This window comes from Phyllostomus hastatus, unplaced genomic scaffold (genome assembly GCF_019186645.2).
Source record: "Phyllostomus hastatus isolate PE091 unplaced genomic scaffold, TTU_PhHast_1.1 phas_contig_17, whole genome shotgun sequence".
Classification (NCBI taxonomy): domain Eukaryota; kingdom Metazoa; phylum Chordata; class Mammalia; order Chiroptera; family Phyllostomidae; genus Phyllostomus; species Phyllostomus hastatus.
In genome coordinates this window covers 10,258,276-10,274,041 of record NW_025333664.1, presented here as the reverse complement: position 1 = coordinate 10,274,041, position 15,766 = coordinate 10,258,276, and the positions used below count along the sequence as shown (strand labels likewise).

The 15,766-nt window shown below is 51.1% G+C and overlaps 1 protein-coding gene across 1 annotated transcript; it reads right to left on the bottom strand.

Moving 5' to 3' along the window:
• Positions 1 to 6,437: 6,437 nt before the first annotated feature.
• Positions 6,438 to 13,874, bottom strand: LOC123815206 (osteoclast stimulatory transmembrane protein). The gene is made up of 4 exons (XM_045833431.1): positions 13,798 to 13,874; positions 13,139 to 13,219; positions 9,684 to 10,674; positions 6,438 to 6,908 (listed from the first exon to the last, which is right to left on the bottom strand). Exons 1-4 carry the CDS (start codon positions 13,872 to 13,874, stop codon positions 6,552 to 6,554), a joined length of 1,506 nt encoding a protein of 501 aa, XP_045689387.1. The 3' UTR covers positions 6,438 to 6,551.
• Between the last annotated feature and the right edge of the window lie 1,892 nt (positions 13,875 to 15,766).

Below are 15,766 nucleotides of genomic sequence, written 5' to 3'. Positions count from 1 at the left end.
CCCATCATCATTGGTGGCAACTCAGCCCTGTTCAGCCAAGTAGGGTAGGCATAATGTTACAAATTTCTTTAGGGCCGGCCTCAGTCCATAGAACGGGATAGAAGACGATCTACCATTTCTTCTCCGCGTGTCATTCTCCCATCTTTCTGCCCTCGCTGCTTTCCCATATATTAACAGTGGCTGCCCCAGAGCTAAGCTGCTGCGGGATCCCCAGACATGGCCCGTCTGGTCTGCTTTCATCTTCAAGGAAACGTGTGTATATGGCTCACGTTTTGTAACTAACAGACACATCATAGGTTTCAAATTATATAAAAGTTGAAAATGCAATTGAAATAAGTTTAAAATGGATACAAAAATATGGTATCCAACCATGGAAATTGAGATGGTTATTGGGATAAAGAAAAAAATTGTACCCTAGACCTCTTACTCCTAATTTTGGTCCTTAAAGTACTGGTTAGGGTAAAATTTATTTTTCAAAAAGACTTTATTTTCAGAGAAGGGAAGGGAGAAAAACATTAATGTGTGGTTGCCTCTCATGCGCCCCCTACTGGGGACCTGGCCTGCAACCCAGGCATGTACCTTAGACCAGGAGTCAAACAGGCGACCCTTTGGTTCTCAGGCCAGCACTCAATCCACTGAGCCGCACCAGCCAGGGCCAGTTAGGGTAAAATTTAAAAGACACTATTTTATGTGTTTCGAATGCATTAAGACTTTCCACCAAGGCTCCTACCGGGTCAAGCTCCTCCCAGCCCCACCCTTTCCTCCGAACCCCGAAGGGTCGGAGTTCCCCCACAAGCAAGCCCTTCCTCTAACTGGTGCGTGCACCTACTTCGCTTTCCGTGCGCACCAGGCCAGGCGACAGGGAAATGGGAGGATTCCGCGGCTGCAACATGCGCCCCATCCCCCGCCCCGATTCCCGAAAAAGCCTGGAGAACCAGCAGGTGCGTCCCGCAAGGGCACTGAAGGGCACATGCGCAAAAGAGGCTTCTGGGCGCCTTTCCCAAGATCCCCCGCAAGGGGGCTGGATGTCTTTCCTGACTACATTCCCCACAAGGCTGCTCGGCGGAGCCCCTAGGTGAGGGATTCTCTGAAGAGCTTTAGCTTTAATTATGGGGCTTGGTTGCTTGATTGCTATGAACGGTTACTAAAAAAAGAAAAGTTGCCAATTAATTTCACCGAAGACTATAGATGAGAAACGAAGTTTATAGACTTTTAAATGTCCACCAAAATGCTAATGATCCCCCAAATCTTTACGTTTCTCCAAAACCTAGCTTATGAACACCAAAGCTGTATATCTTACATATATTTTTTTCCTACTGCTTTTCCCACTCAGCATCAGAAAACACGCTGGAGAGTAACCCCTAGGAACATTTTAAATATGAAGGGATCTCATAGAGGAACAATGAGAAGAATGTAATCAATACTACGGTAAAGCCGTCGCTGGTTTTGGTAAACCGATCTAGACATTTCTGAATGTACGAAAGCGTTGGAGGGTTCAAACGTTAACTATCCTAGGATTCGTGATGAAAGGAAATCTATCAGTGGGGAGTCTGGGACGCTTGCCTGGCTCCTCTGCGACTCAGACGGAGCAGGACTGGGGGGTTGGGTGGAGGCAAGACGACCCAGGCCACAGAAGTGCAGAAGGACCGCGGGATCGGCGCACAGAGTGAAGATCGTTGTGTTCATGTTAGTTTTCTATGACCGGGTAACCAATTGCCACAAGCTTTGAGGCTTCAAACTAGGCAACTGTATTATCTTGTCACTTCTGTAGATTGGGAGTCTGGGCATGGTGTGGTGAATTCTCTGCTCTGGGTTGAAATCAAGGTGTTCTAGGGCTGCAAGTTCTTTGGTGGGTGGAGTTCTCCTCCAAGTTCACTGGTGGTTGGTGGAATTCAATTCAGTGGTTGTAGGACTGGGGTGGCCATTGTCCTGCTGCCATGTCAACCAGACACCACTCCTGGTTCCTTATCACATGGCCCCACAGGTCTTCCATTATGTGGGCATTGTGTTCTTCCAGAACACCAGGACCACATCTAATTTCTTTTGTGAAGACTCTGCTTTTAAAGGACAAAGGGGATTAGGTCAGACCCATCTGGATAATCCTCCTAGTTCAAAGTCACCTCTTTGGGGGCCTTCATTCCATCTGCAGAACCCCATCCCAGCAGCGCCCAGATGGGTGTTCGATGTCATAAGCAGACTCAGGTGTGTGTACCAGGGGCCAGGGCTCTCGAGGGGCCGCCTTAGCAGTCTGCCTCCTGCCGTGTTTCATTACAGGGCTCATCCGAAAACATCGACCACGTGGACAAAGCTAGTAGTTTATGGATGTCTTTGCCCACATCAGTGCGTGGACCATAAACTCATTCATGAAGGAGCCGTTACAACCGGGGTAGAGATTATGCATGAGCCCACAGCACGGTGTTGTCTCTTGTCGCGGCTGGTCTCGCTGCTGCTGCTGCTGCTGCTGTTACTGAAGGTTGACTTGTCGCCCCAGATATCATCACTGAGCCCTTGATAAGGTGTCATTCTGGAGAAGAACAGCCGGCTTCTTGGTGGAAAGCTGATTACTGCAGGCCCCTTGAACTCTGCTGGAAGCAGTGATTCACCCTTGCCGACACTGACATGGCCTTTGCATGTGGGTTTCCTTGTTGACCACAGTGCACCGGTGCCTCTCTTGGAGGACTGACAAAACACCTCATTTCCTGACCTGGGATTCTGCATAATACTACTTCCGACGGAGGCACCCATTTTATAGCACAGGAGGTGTGATAATGGGCACCCAACCCTGAGATCCACTACCCCACCCTACGTGACATCAGCCTGAACCAGCCAGCCTGGTGGAACTATGGTATGCATTACTAAAGGCTCAGCTAAGGCAGGGCCTGTGGAAAAATTCCCTGAGAATTTTGGGTGTTGTCCACCAGGATGTGGCGTATGCTTTTACTCAGTTTGGAGCCACTGAAGAGGATGACAGCAGGATTGCCCTCCCTCACTGTCACTCCCAGCTACAGAATCTGTGCTGTACTCTTCCACAACCTTAGATTCTGTTGGGATAGAGATCACGGATCTTGTAGGTACTCCACCAGGAAACACAGTGATAAACCAATGTCCTGGCCTCCAGCCCCTGTAGGAGAACAATTCTGGGAACATTCTACATGCTTTTCAGAGGTCCTGGCACAATCAGATCCCTGTCATTTATATCAGTGGCTTTAATGACACCCCCCTGAGGCTGACTTTCCTCCTTTATCTCATTCTCTCCACTTCTTCATCCCTACTTCCTGAAATCACCTCCCTTGTAAACTGCCTGCACCCTAATCCTTGTTCCAGCTCTGCTTTTAGGCAAGCTGTGTATTCATATAAATATGCGTGCTTAGCACAAATGGTCTATAACTTAAATGCAGGAACTTAATGCATTTTAATGCATTAATGCTTAATGCATCATAACACGATAGGATGCCATGGTGTATTGTGCCCTGCCCTCTCTTCCTGGCTTTTTTTTTTTTTTTTTGCCAGAAAGGAAAGAGGATGAAGATCCAAAGAGGAGATTATAGAACTGACATTATGATCATTCATTTACTTTGAAGGAAGAATGTAGAGTTAATACCTAGGTCTTTGCATTCTAATTACTAAATAGATTGTGGTCATGGATTGATGTTCTGCTTATCATCTAAGAGTATTTTCATTTCAGAGCCCGTGGGCTCTGCTGAGATTTTCATTCTGTGAGAGCTTCCTGTGAAAGAAATGTGAAGAGCAGTGGGAGACCACATTATTCCTCGGGATGCGCTTTTCAGCACCCCAGCGACATTTGCATACATACTTTTTACAAGGATGTTCATGGAGACACAGTTTACAATAGAAAAAAGGAGCAACCTAAATGTTCCTTGGTCAGGAATAACTAGATAAATTATGGTGCCTATTCACGATGGGGTGCTGTGCCAGTGCTAAGAATGAATAAAGTTATTTATGTAATAAAAAATACCCACGATCTAATCCGAAGTGAAATAAAATGAAAGGCCGACAACTAACGAAGCATCATTCTATCTTTTACATATACATGATTAGATAAAGATATGCCCATTTACATACCTATGGCTATATACACTTAGATAAAATTTGGAAGCGAGTTCTCCCAAATTATTTAGGAGGAAGAGGGACTTCCACTTGTGCACCTAAATGATCTTTTTCTATAAAGAAGGAAAATGTATGGTTTTTCCAATTTGCGTATAAAAGATATACAAAATGAAAGAGGACTATAAAAGCATTCTGCATCCATTAATTGAATTTCAAATGTGAGTCTGTAAAGAGAGAGATGAGAATACACACACACAGAAATCCTCATTGAGATAAGTGCTGAAGAAAAGACCGAAATAATAAATATTAAATATCACTTATAGGTACAGATTTATAGGTAAATTTTATTTCATTTTTTATCCTTACACAAGAATATGCTTATTGATTTTAGAGAGAGAGGGAGGGAGGGAGAGAGGAAGGGAGAGAGAGAGGGAGAGAAACATTGATTTGAGAGGAAAACATCAATGAGTTAGTTGCCTATAAACCGAAAGGTCGCAGGCTCAATTCACGGTCAGGGCACATACCTAGGTTTTGAGTTCGGTTCCAGTCAGGTCATGAACGACAGGCAACCGATTGATATTTCTCTCTCACGCTGAAGTTTCTCTTCCTTTCTCTCTCCCTTCCTTCCCTTCTCCCTAAAATCAATAAGCATCTTCTCTGGTGAGGATTAAAAGAAAAAGAGGGGAGAATACTGCATATTCTTGGATATAGGAGGAAAACAGGGGAAGGGACATAGAGGGGGGCGGGGTCTGAATTCCATAGCTTTGCAGGTCCCCACGTCCAGGGCTCAATACTGGCCGGCACAGAGCACAGGGTCCATCCCTGATATGATGAGTTAGGGTAGTCTAGAGGAGGCAGAGCAGGGAAGGGGAAGAGAGGTGAAAATGCAGGGTGGAAGAAGGGAGGGAGCGAAGAGGAAAGCAGATACTGGATCATGCAGTCTCCACTGTGGCCAATAGGTGGCAGTATTAGCACCCTGGGGGATGCACTTAGTTGCCCAGGGAGAAGACACCAGTTGCAGTTGACCTGGGTCAGCTCATCTGCGGTGGACGTCTGTTGTTCGTTTTGTGTTTTGTTTTGCCGTGATCCTCCTGACATCAGTACTGTCTTCTGATAGCAAGCACTTCAATGTTCCTTTGGGGAACTACCCCACTCCCAGTAAGTTCTGCCTTATGTGCTATACTCGCCTAGGCTGCGCACTGAGCAACTCCAGAGGATCCGCCCAGGTAGACTGCCCAAGAGCGCCCACCGCAACTGAGCAGCACCCACCCTACCCAACTGCCAGTGTCAGCCACTGGGTGATGGTCCAGGAAGTCGCCCATCCTGCTCCTGGCCTAGGTGGAGCAGCTTCTTCCTGACACGGATGCTGTGAAGCCACAGCCCATTCATTCCTGCCAGTGGCAGGTGACATCTGCCCAATAACAGCCCAGAGGGCTGCAGGAACAGATACCCCGACCTCGTCCTCCCTTCCCACTGTGGACAGCCTTGTTAGTGCCCCCGTTGACTGCATCCAGCCAACGGCCAGAGGGCAAAGGAACCAGGGGTCAGGGCGCATAGACTCACGGAGGTCAGGCCCCTGTGAAGGAGAGCAGGTGAGAGAACGGCGGAGAATTTTCTGGAGGGGGAAACAGGAAGTGCCAAGCCCGCAGAGCAGGGAATTTTGATTTGTTATAACTTAGATAGGCAGAGAGTTGCCAGTTAAAGCACAGTTAACCAGCTCCATTTGAATTTCAGGTCAACAGTCAATATGGGCACAGTCTAAGTATGTCTAGTAGAAGGACAGCATGTCCCGAGGACACTAACCCCATGTTTGTTGTTTATCGAAAAGCCAAACTGAACCTGGAGGCCTGTGCTTTCCTTGGCTAAACCTGGCAGGCCCGCCTGGGAAGCCCCCAAAGGAATTTAAAGCAAAGGAGTAACCTGGTTCTAATTTAGAATTTAATAAATACATTTATTTACAAAATCAAGATCATTTTAGGTTACTATCAGTAAGTTCAGATGATTCAGGGGCATATAAATAAGTTCCGGGACCATTTTGACACATTCAGGAGGCGAAGTCGCCACGACTAGGTAAAGTAGTTGATGCAGGCGAGAGCCTGGATCCAGACCCCCCCGCCTGGCCAGGGTGGGGGGTGGGGTGCTGAGCCATTTCTTCACTTCCGAGCCTTCCCCTTGGAGTCTCTGTTGATGGAGGCCTTTCAAGCCCCAGATTTCATTCTGTCCTTACCACATTGCCATGTGGAAAGTAGCTCATATCATTGTCATGATGCAGCTGCTGAAACTGAGGCTCAGAGAGGTGCTGCAGCCTACCCAAGGTCACACAGGGTGGAAGCAGAAGGGCCAAGGTTGCGACCGAGGTTGGTGCGACTCCAAAGATCTTCCCTCTCTTCTGCAAGCTTGTCTGTTCTTCCACGTGTCCGTCCACTGTGCAGCAGGCCTATGTATCCATGCTGGGTGCTTGCGGGCAGGTCCGGGTGCGGGGATCAGGAAGGAGTCCGCAGGAGCGGCTGCTGGTCTCGGTTCCGGTCATAGCTCCGCTGGAGTCGGGCGTAAAGGTGGCGGACCCTCCTCGCCTCCTGCGCCCTGAAGAAGGAAGCTGCGATGGTGTGCCGCAACCTGCGGGCGTAGGTCTCCAGCAGGACCATGGAACAAGCCACGAGCTGCAGGACCCCCGCGGCCAGCGGGGCGGCCGTGTGGGGGCGCTGGGCGGGCAGCAGAGGGCAGCCAGGGGAGGTGAAGCGGAGCTCCCACTGGAAGGAGTTGTGGGCTGAGAAGGAGGGGCTCTCCTGCGGCGGCTGGTTGAAGAGGAAGGGGATGAAGCCCAGGACGGTGTATGCAGCCTTTACAAAGGACAAAAAGGCCAAGTTAACCGACATGCTGTGCCCAGCCATCCCGTCCCCCACCACTTCCCGTGCAGGGCCGGGTCAGCCTCCCCTGCCCTCACCGCAGAAGGGACGCAGAAGTCAACTTGCCTTCTGGGATTCAGGGAGGATCATACAGATCAGGAGTCTGGGACAGGCTTGTTGCCAAAGGAAAAACACCGTGCAAATGCTACTTTTATTATGACTCTCTTTGAAGAGTAATAGTTTATTTTCTCTTTAAGTAATTCACTCTTCGAAGAATAGTTTTTATTATTGCTCCCATTTAGAAAAAAAAAATTCATGCTTCCGGGGCATGAACTCTTTGTTGAGCCCACAGTGGCTGAACACTCCTGATGTCTCTGCCGTCAGATTAGCACCCGCCTATGAGGTCCAGCCCAGCCTGAGCCTCATTTAAAAGATGGGGACCCTAAGCTCACACAGTGGGTGCCTGTCCCCGGGGACAGCCCCAGCCAGGGCGGGTCCTAATATCCTCTCATAAGCATCAGGTTCTACACTTTCCACGAGTTAGGGTGGAGGGAGGAAGAATGATGTCTACAGAGGTAGGGAGGTCAGAGGTTAACCCTTTGAACTTGGGGGTCAGACTGGTGGGTTGGATCCTGGCTTGGCCCAGAGCCAATTTCCCCATTGAGCTCAGTACTGGGCCCCGCGATACTTTCAGGAGTCTGTGAAAATGGTTCATTTTCTTTTAAAATCAGAATTTAAAATTAACTTTTCAGTTGAAGACTATGTTTCACTGTATACTATTAATATATCTGTGTTCATCTCAGTGACGTCATTGCTATTTTTAGCGGAGGGAGGAGTTCATGCAAATGGGTGTGCCGAGGCCACACAGAAGTCCCAGCGCAGCCCTGGTTCCGCCACTTACGGGGCTGGGTGGCTGTGGGCAAGGTTCCTAACTTCTCCGAGCCTCGGTGTCTTCATCGGTAAACACGAGATGATAGCGGTTCCTCTCTGGCAGGGCCCCAGGGACCATTAAATGAGCTATCTTATTTCATCCGTTCTGGGGTCACACTTTTTTCCCCCTACACACTTGGACATCTTTGAGATCAAGAAGTGTCTTCCAGTCGAAAGGACCCATAACTGCTTCCAGTGCTCATGCCAGTCCCTGACGTCTAAGAGGGTCGGGGTGCCAGCATCCGACGGCAGAGCGGGCGTCTGTAGCTTGGAAGAAAATGCTGGAAACCGAGGTGGAGCCTCAGCAGTGCGCGCGAGGGCACAGCGAACAGTGGGGCATGAGAAGTCGCAGAAGCTCAGCCGGAATCATTCAGAAAAGTCAGGCTTGAGTGGGAGGGCATTTGAGGAAAACAACCAAACTTCACTGTTTTTCTTGCTTTCTCTACATGACAAACTATGGTGAAAGAAAGCTATGTTAAAAGTAAGGGAACGATTTTATATAAATGCCATCGAAATTCTGAATGGTAAGAAGGCGTTGGGCAGTGGCTTCACTGGAAGCATTTTCCTTCCTGAGGGCACCCGAAATGATGGTGTGGCTTGTAACCAACGGCCTCTTAGACACGGTGAGACTCAGTGCATCCGACCACACACTGAGGACACTGTCTGGCACTTCCTCATCGTAACCCACAGCGCTGCATCGTACCTTCCAAGCAGAAATTGTACTGTGCTTGAAGAAAAATTTCATAAGACAGTACATGCCCTTATCACCTAGAATATCCTCTCACGGACATTTCTAGTCTATTCTATTTCACTAAAAAATGATGACTATGACCCCTAAATTGATTAAAGTCATTTCATGCAGTCTGAAAAACACTTTCTTACATTACTTAAGTACTCAATAAATGTTAGCTGTTCATATTACCAGCTCAGGGTCTGACACTTCGGTGTGTGGCACGTGATAGACCTTTGTGTGCGATCTCACCATAACAGTAAAACAGAAAGATCTCACGGCGGAAGGAGTTCATGACCGTGAACCTGCCTAGCCCGCCCGCGAGAGCCGCCGGGCAGCTCGGCTCCACCACTCACAGGCTGGGTGAGAGTGGGCTGGTACCCTGACTTCTCAGAGCCTCCGTGTCCTCAGCAGTAAAATGGCCAAAGAAGAGACTGAAAACCCACAACTCCTGATGAGATAGTAAATATCTAAGAGTAACTCGATAGTAAATATTTTATATATAACTATTAAAATAGTGAATAATTTTGGCTTTGCTGGCCATATAGTCTCTGTTGCCACAGCTCAAACTTGCCCTTGGGGAACTGTGTTCCAATAAAACTTTATTTACAAAAATAGGAAGCTGGCAAGATTTGGCCTGTGGGCCATAGCTGGTGGGCTCCTGATCTAGACCCTTCCTGAGCCCTGATGTACACAGTCTGATATTCACAGATGTGAGCTATTAATAATGGCCAGTAGTTATTAAGCATCTCCCATGGGTCGTGGTGCTTACTAGGTGCTTCTAGATACTATCACACTTAAAGCTCACATACCCTTGTAGGAAAAGGAGGACTGATCCAATCTGTACAAGTGAGAAAAAGGGGGGCTGGGACATGCTGCCACATTCCTGGGGATCAATATTTTCACCTGCAGTAGAGGTCAAAACAGAGCCCACGGTGTCGGGTTGGAGTGGGAATTAAGTTCATCCGAGGGTGCCCCAGGGTCTCAGCCCTTCCCAGGGCTATGACTCGAAGGTAAGTAAAATTCAATCACAGGCCAAGGATTTGACAAATGCTACCCCTTCCCTCAAGGAAATGGCTCCGTACCCGCCTTCCCATCACCACACTTACATCATACTTGACCGTGAGCGTGACGGGCACAGCAGGCAGCTTCTGAGCCCAGTTCACGGCGGCCTGTGCCAGGAGGAAGGTCACGTGGTCTGTGGCCACCGTCACAGCTGTGGCCATCAGGAGCAGGGTGAGTGGCCCCAGCCTCAGGAGACAGCTCAGCAGCTCCCCCTGGGACAGCCTCGGCCAAGCCGCCCGGAGTAGCCAGGCCGGTGGAGATGCCAGCAGGTGTGTGGCCCGGGCCTCTTCCAGCTGCCGAGCCAGCTGCCGCGTAGCATAGATGTTATCAAACTGCAGGTCGGTCAGGTAGCAGTGGAGATACCGGGCTGAGTCCACCAGGAGGCCGAGCATGAAGAGCCCTGTGGCCACCCGCTGGGTCCCCAGTGCTGCTGCCCGGGCTAGGGACTCCAGGCCAGAGAAGTCCTCCAGGACCTGCTGAGTGACCCGGAGCATGTGACGCCGGAAGACAGAGCCATTGCCCTGGGCCTGGAGTGTCAGGCCCTGGCCCGTGGGACCCAGAGCCCTGGACGCTGCATGCAGCTGGTGCGTGGTGTTGAGCAGACTCTCCAGGGAGCCCTCCGTGACACACCTCAGCACCTGTCCAGCTGCGCCCACATTGGCCAAGACGTTGGGCACCACGGTGACAGCCAGGGTGGCAGTACTCCAGGACAGGAGCAGGCGACGGCCCTGCTCTGTGCCCAGGGTGGGCACACTGAGGGCAAACAGGCAGCGAGCCGGAGGCACCAGGCCCAGGCCCAGGAAGACCAGGAGGCCACCAACAGTAGACACCATGGCCGCGGGCCCCAGAGGATAAAGCAGCAAGGACACCAACCATTGGTGGGCCAGACCGGCAGCAGCGGCAGCCAGGGAACCACACAGGAGGAGCTGGGTCAACAGCTGGCCACAGCTGGTTGGGATAGGCTGAGAGAAGGCGACCCAGGCAGCCTGAAGTGGGACAAGGGCCTTGGAAAGTCCCAAGTGCCAGAATCTGCACCTGCACATACAAAAATTGGGGAACCTCTATCAGGAGGGTGGGGAGTTTGGTGTCTGCCCCGGGTCCCTGCCCCACAAACCCTTCATCCGCTAGCAGGCTCCATCCCATTAACCATCCCATTAACCATAGGAGTAGGCACTCTTCCCAGGTGGGCCAATCAGAGTAATGCACCTCAAACCCACGTGACCCAAGCTGAACCAATCAGAGCCTTCCCTGGGATTATTCTCACTGGAGTTGTCAGGAAAGAGCCCAGTTTCCAGGCAGTTCCCGAAGATGTGAGAATGAATGTCGGAGCTGCCTGTGTCCATAGTTCCAATTTTGTGAGGGCAACCAGCCCAAGGGAGTGAAAGAGTCACAAAGAGAGAAGCACAAATGAAAGAGAGAACTAAAGACACTGTTTCCCTGTTGACTCTGTGTGGCACTGAACACTCCTCTACAGTTTGGAGGGGAGGGCGGAGGAAAGGGGAGAGGGGATTAGTTTACCTCTGAGAAACTTTTCTACTTTATTTTCCTTATATTTATGTATTCAACAAATATTTATTAAGCAACTACTATGTGCCAGCCATTGGAGAAACCGGAATGAATGAATAGACAAGCATCCTCGCCCTTCTAGAACTTAGACTGGTGCCAGCAGAGGAATGGGAAGAACAGGTTGGATTCTGGACACATGTTCCTGGAAGAGAGAAAAGACCGACAGACTGATTGGCCATGGGTGTGAGACAAACATGGCCAGAGGATTTGGTGGCCCGAGCAACTGGAAACATCATGGGGTCATTTCCTGAGACAGAAAAATCTGTGGTTAAAGCAGGTTTGAGTGGAGCAGGGAGAGGAAGAATGCAGGTGAAAGTCTTCCATTTGAGTTGCCAGTTCAGCCAGTCAGCGGAGCTGCTGAGAATGTGGTTGGAAACACGAGTCCAGGGTTGAGAGGAGAGATCGGGTTAGAGATACAGTGTTGGGTGTTGCTGGTTTATTGATGGTATCTAAAGTCCCGGGGCAGGATGAGATTCCTCAAGAGGTGTGTGTGCTGGTGAGGAGGAGAGAGATCCAAGCACTGAGCCGCCACGCTCCAGGGCCAGCGGTTTGGGAGATGAGAAGGAACCAGGCAGGACACCGAGAAACCAGCTGTGGGGTGTTTGAACAGCCTCATAAATAAAGTTTTTCAAGGAGGAGGAAGTGATCAGCTCTGTCAAATGCTGCTGACGGTTCAGGAAAATGCAGTAGCTGATGGGCGAACTGTGATCAAGGGAGTTCATTTAAGACGGAAGAAATTCTGGCCGGTTTGTAGATGGGAGATCCAACCAAGAAGGGGGGACACTGATGAATGGGAGGCCCCCTGCAGTGACCTCCTTGTGGGCAGCAGAGGTCAGACCCAGAGCACAAGACGTGGGGCTGCTCTTAGAAAGCAGCAGGGCCGTCCACTCTTCACAACAGGTGGGAAGGCAGAGGAAATGGGCACAACTGATGGTGAGTGGACAGGCCAAGTGGCCAATTATAGATCAGTATCAACTGATATACATGGAACACAGCAGTGGTTGAAGGCATGACTCCAGACTGCCTGGGTTCAAATCCCCACTTTACCACTCACCATCTGTGTGATCTCGGCTGGGTTTCGTAACCTCTCTGTGCCTCAGTTTTCTCATCTGTAAAATGGTGCAATAAAAGTAGTACCTCCTAGGGTCATTTTGTGTCTGGAAAATTGTGTCATGTCAGCTATGATCTGTCACTAAGGCAGCCACCAGGCAGGGACCTGGTCTCTGATCACTGACACGTCCCAAGTGCCCAGAACAGTGTCTGGCGTGTAGTGGGTGCGTCATAAATAGTTGTGTTTGCTTCTGTTTGCTCAGGGTGGCGGGGAGTGAGGTCAGCACCAACGGTGAGGATGCTGGAAGAGTCGATGGCAGCCTGAAGTTAAAGGAGGAATATAACGTTGTTGTCCAGGAGAGTGGGAAAGGAAAAGAATTGAGGAAATGATAGATATGTGGGCGACATGGAGGACTCACCTGAGGCTAGAGATCATGAATTAGGGCCTTCCCAGGCCCTGAAGTCATTTTCATTTGCGGCTAGACCCCCCTCCTGCGGTATAATTAGTGTTGGAAACCCGGTAGCTGTGAAATACTAGCCCCTGTCAACGCTGTGGGAAAGGAAAGCCAGCCCTAAGTCACATCGGGCGCCAAGGCCTGTGTGAAGGGGTGGCCATGAGGCTCTCCGCTGCCCTCACTGACCGCTCCCTCCGAGCCACGCACAGCGGCAGGCCCTCTGTGTGGCTTTTCCCCTTTGTTCCCACGCCGGCCTGGGGGGCCGTGCTCTCACTCCCATTTCCCAGACGGGGAAACCGAGGCTCAGGGAGGTGAGGATTCACCCAGTCCCGCTGCCAGGGAAGGGCCGAGCCGAGACCTAGACTCATTCCCGGAGGCCAGCCTGTCCTCCTGTCTGTGGCCCCCGTGCCCAAGGTCCCCAGACCTACCCGGTCCTGACGAGGTGCTCAGCTGTCCCCCAGAGAGTCCTCATGCCTCCTGAACAGCCGCAGAGCCAGCCAGGCGGCAGCCTTAGGCAGCGTCGACAGGTGGAGAGGAAGCGGGAGGAACTGAGTCCTCCAGCACTTGGGAAACCCCGTCACTTCTGCTTTTCTGCCCTTAATTAAGCCCTCCTGGTCTCCTTGTCCCGCCCCGCGGGGCCCACCTCCCGGGGGTTGGGCAAGCTGCCTCCTCCTCTTCGGTCGGGCCGGCGTGGGTCGGAGGTGTGGGAGGAGAGAAGGAGCCTTTTCCAAGCAACGTCTCTAGTCCCGATAACGGGAAGGTGGCATTAGCCCCATTTCACAGAGGAGGAAACTGAGGCTCGGGGAAGCCATTCGGCTCACGGGTGGTAGTGCTGGGACTAGACCTCTGCTCAGCTTCCTCTCTCCCTTCCTGTCCACGGTTCCATGCCCTAACTCTTAGGGGGCGGGGACCCACGGGAGACCCCTGGACTCCTGCGAAGGCTCTTCTGCAACCATCAGTGGCTCTGGTCCTTCTCTCCAGCTCCCTTCCTGTCTTCAGCCCAACGGGGACCTGGCTTCAAAGCACAGCTGTGTCCCTCCCTAGCTGTGTGGCCTTGAGCAGGCCACCTCATCTGTCTCAGCCTCACCTTCCCCCTCTTAAAAGATGATGATGATAATGGTTAACCTTTACTGAGCACTTGCTTTGCACCAGACATGTTTCCATTCCAATTCATTGAGTCCTTACATCCAACAACCCTTTGTGGTAGGGACTGTTGTGATTGCCATTCTTCATTGCAAAAAAATGGAGACCCAGAGAGTTAAGTCCCTTCACCAAGCCACTGAGCTAGTGTGAGGCAGAGCTGTGATTTACACCCAGCAATCCTGCCCCGCAGCCAGCTGGTCAGCCCCTGTGCTCTGCCGGGTAGAGGGGAGTCCCAGGACTCATGAGGACCTTATGGTTCTTCTGGCACTGCAAATAGTAGGTGCTCAATAAATGTGCATTTCCTGTATGGGCTCAGCTGCAGTCGTTGCCTTGCAGGTACACTTGCAGCTGTCCTCTCCCAGCATCTCTGTGCCCTGGCACTGCCTGTGGGACAGCCTCCTTAGGAGGTCCCCACCCTGCAGGAGGGGCCAGTTAGGGTTGACCCTTAGGTGGCATTCTTCCCTTATAAGGACCCATTGCCTGGGTCGCTTGCTCAGGCCTGGAGGAGGATGTCCTGTGACCAAGATAGGAGAAGTGACACAGTTGAATGAAACACGTGTGGCCCTCAGAGAGCCTGCCACCCTCCCCAGGTCACAAGCCACTCCAGGAAGGTGAGCCAGGCACCGAGTGCAGGCAGAGAACTGAGCCCCGCTGTGCAGCAAGAGCAGCAACCACATGTGCCCACGGGGGCCGGCTAGTCAAGGTCAGGAGCACAGTGGTCCAGGTGGAAACGGCCGTGCCCAGCCACGTGCAGATGCCTTCACAAAGGGCAGCTTCTAATCTGCTCCCACCGAGGTGGGGAGCCCCTTGAAAATGAGGCTCGTTACCAGATTTTCCACACACCGTGTGTGCTGTGTGATCTTGGGCGACACACCATCCCTCTCTGAACTCGCGTGGACTCTGCTATAATGAGAATACCAGCACCTGCTTCTTGGGGTTGCTTGAGGGTTCCATGAAACGTTGTATGCAGAGTGCCCAGCTAACAACAGATAAACTCCTGCCCGCCCCATCTCACCTGGCTGACGGCTGTGCCTGAGCGTGCCCCGGGCGGCTCAGACCTGAGTGTACAGGCCTCCGGGAGGCCCTGACCAGGCTCCGCCCACACAGGAAACTTCTGGGCGCTGTGCTGGTCAGAGAGGAGCAGTCTGGGAAGAGGCCAACTTTCCCCAGTTTCTGTGCTGGCACCCGGGAGCCGACTGGGTAAGGCCCACGTGGGTCCTTTCCTGAAGGCCTCGGGTGGGTGTGTGAGACTGGGAAGAGATGGGGCCACAGGGAGGGAAGGGGCGGGAGATATTTTTGACTTTTCTCAGCACATGTAGGCGGTCACTTCTGCCTATATAAGGCTAACTCCACTCCAAGGCCCACAAGGCCCGGAAGGGGCATCTGAATCACCAGAACGGAACCAGCGTTGCTAGGGGGGAGGTTTCTGGGTGGAGGATTCAGAGCCATAAGACAGGACCGGACGAGGAAGTGGTAAAGCCTCAGATCTCGAATCAGAATGAGAGGTATATATAGTATGAGAGTCATCGGGTTTCACAGCCTGTGGGTGCAGAGCGTCGCTGCCCTGCGGTTGGTTTGAGAATATGGAGACGCGGCTGAAATCGTCCCAGATAGACAGTGCTGCCCAATAGAAACAGAATGCAAGCCACGTATACAGTTTAATTTTTTTCAAGCAGCCACCTAAAAAGTGAAATCAAAGTGAATAAAAGATTTTACTCAACCTAATATATCCAGAATAGTATCCTTCAAACATGCAATCAATAGAAATATTATTTTTTAATGTTTTATTTTTTTAAAGATTTTATTTATTTATTTTTAGAGAGGGAAGGGAGGGAGAAAGAGAGAGAGAGAGAAACATCACTGTGCGGTTGCTGGGGGCCATAGCCTGCAACCCAGGCATGTACCCTGACTGG

What these genes read in the sequence shown, in the direction of transcription:
- LOC123815206 (XM_045833431.1), bottom strand. Translation starts at nt 13,874, where the DNA reads ATGGAAACATGTCTGGTGCAAAGCAAGTGCTCAGTAAAGGTTAACCAT. An exon ending in CATCTTTTAAGAGGGGGAAG is followed by an intron (nt 13,220 to 13,797) that starts GTGAGGCTGAGA and finishes ACGCTGCCTAAG; the next exon opens with GCTGCCGCCTGGCTGGCTCT. An exon ending in CGCTCACGGTCAAGTATGAT is followed by an intron (nt 6,909 to 9,683) that starts GTAAGTGTGGTG and finishes TCCTTTGTAAAG; the next exon opens with GCTGCATACACCGTCCTGGG.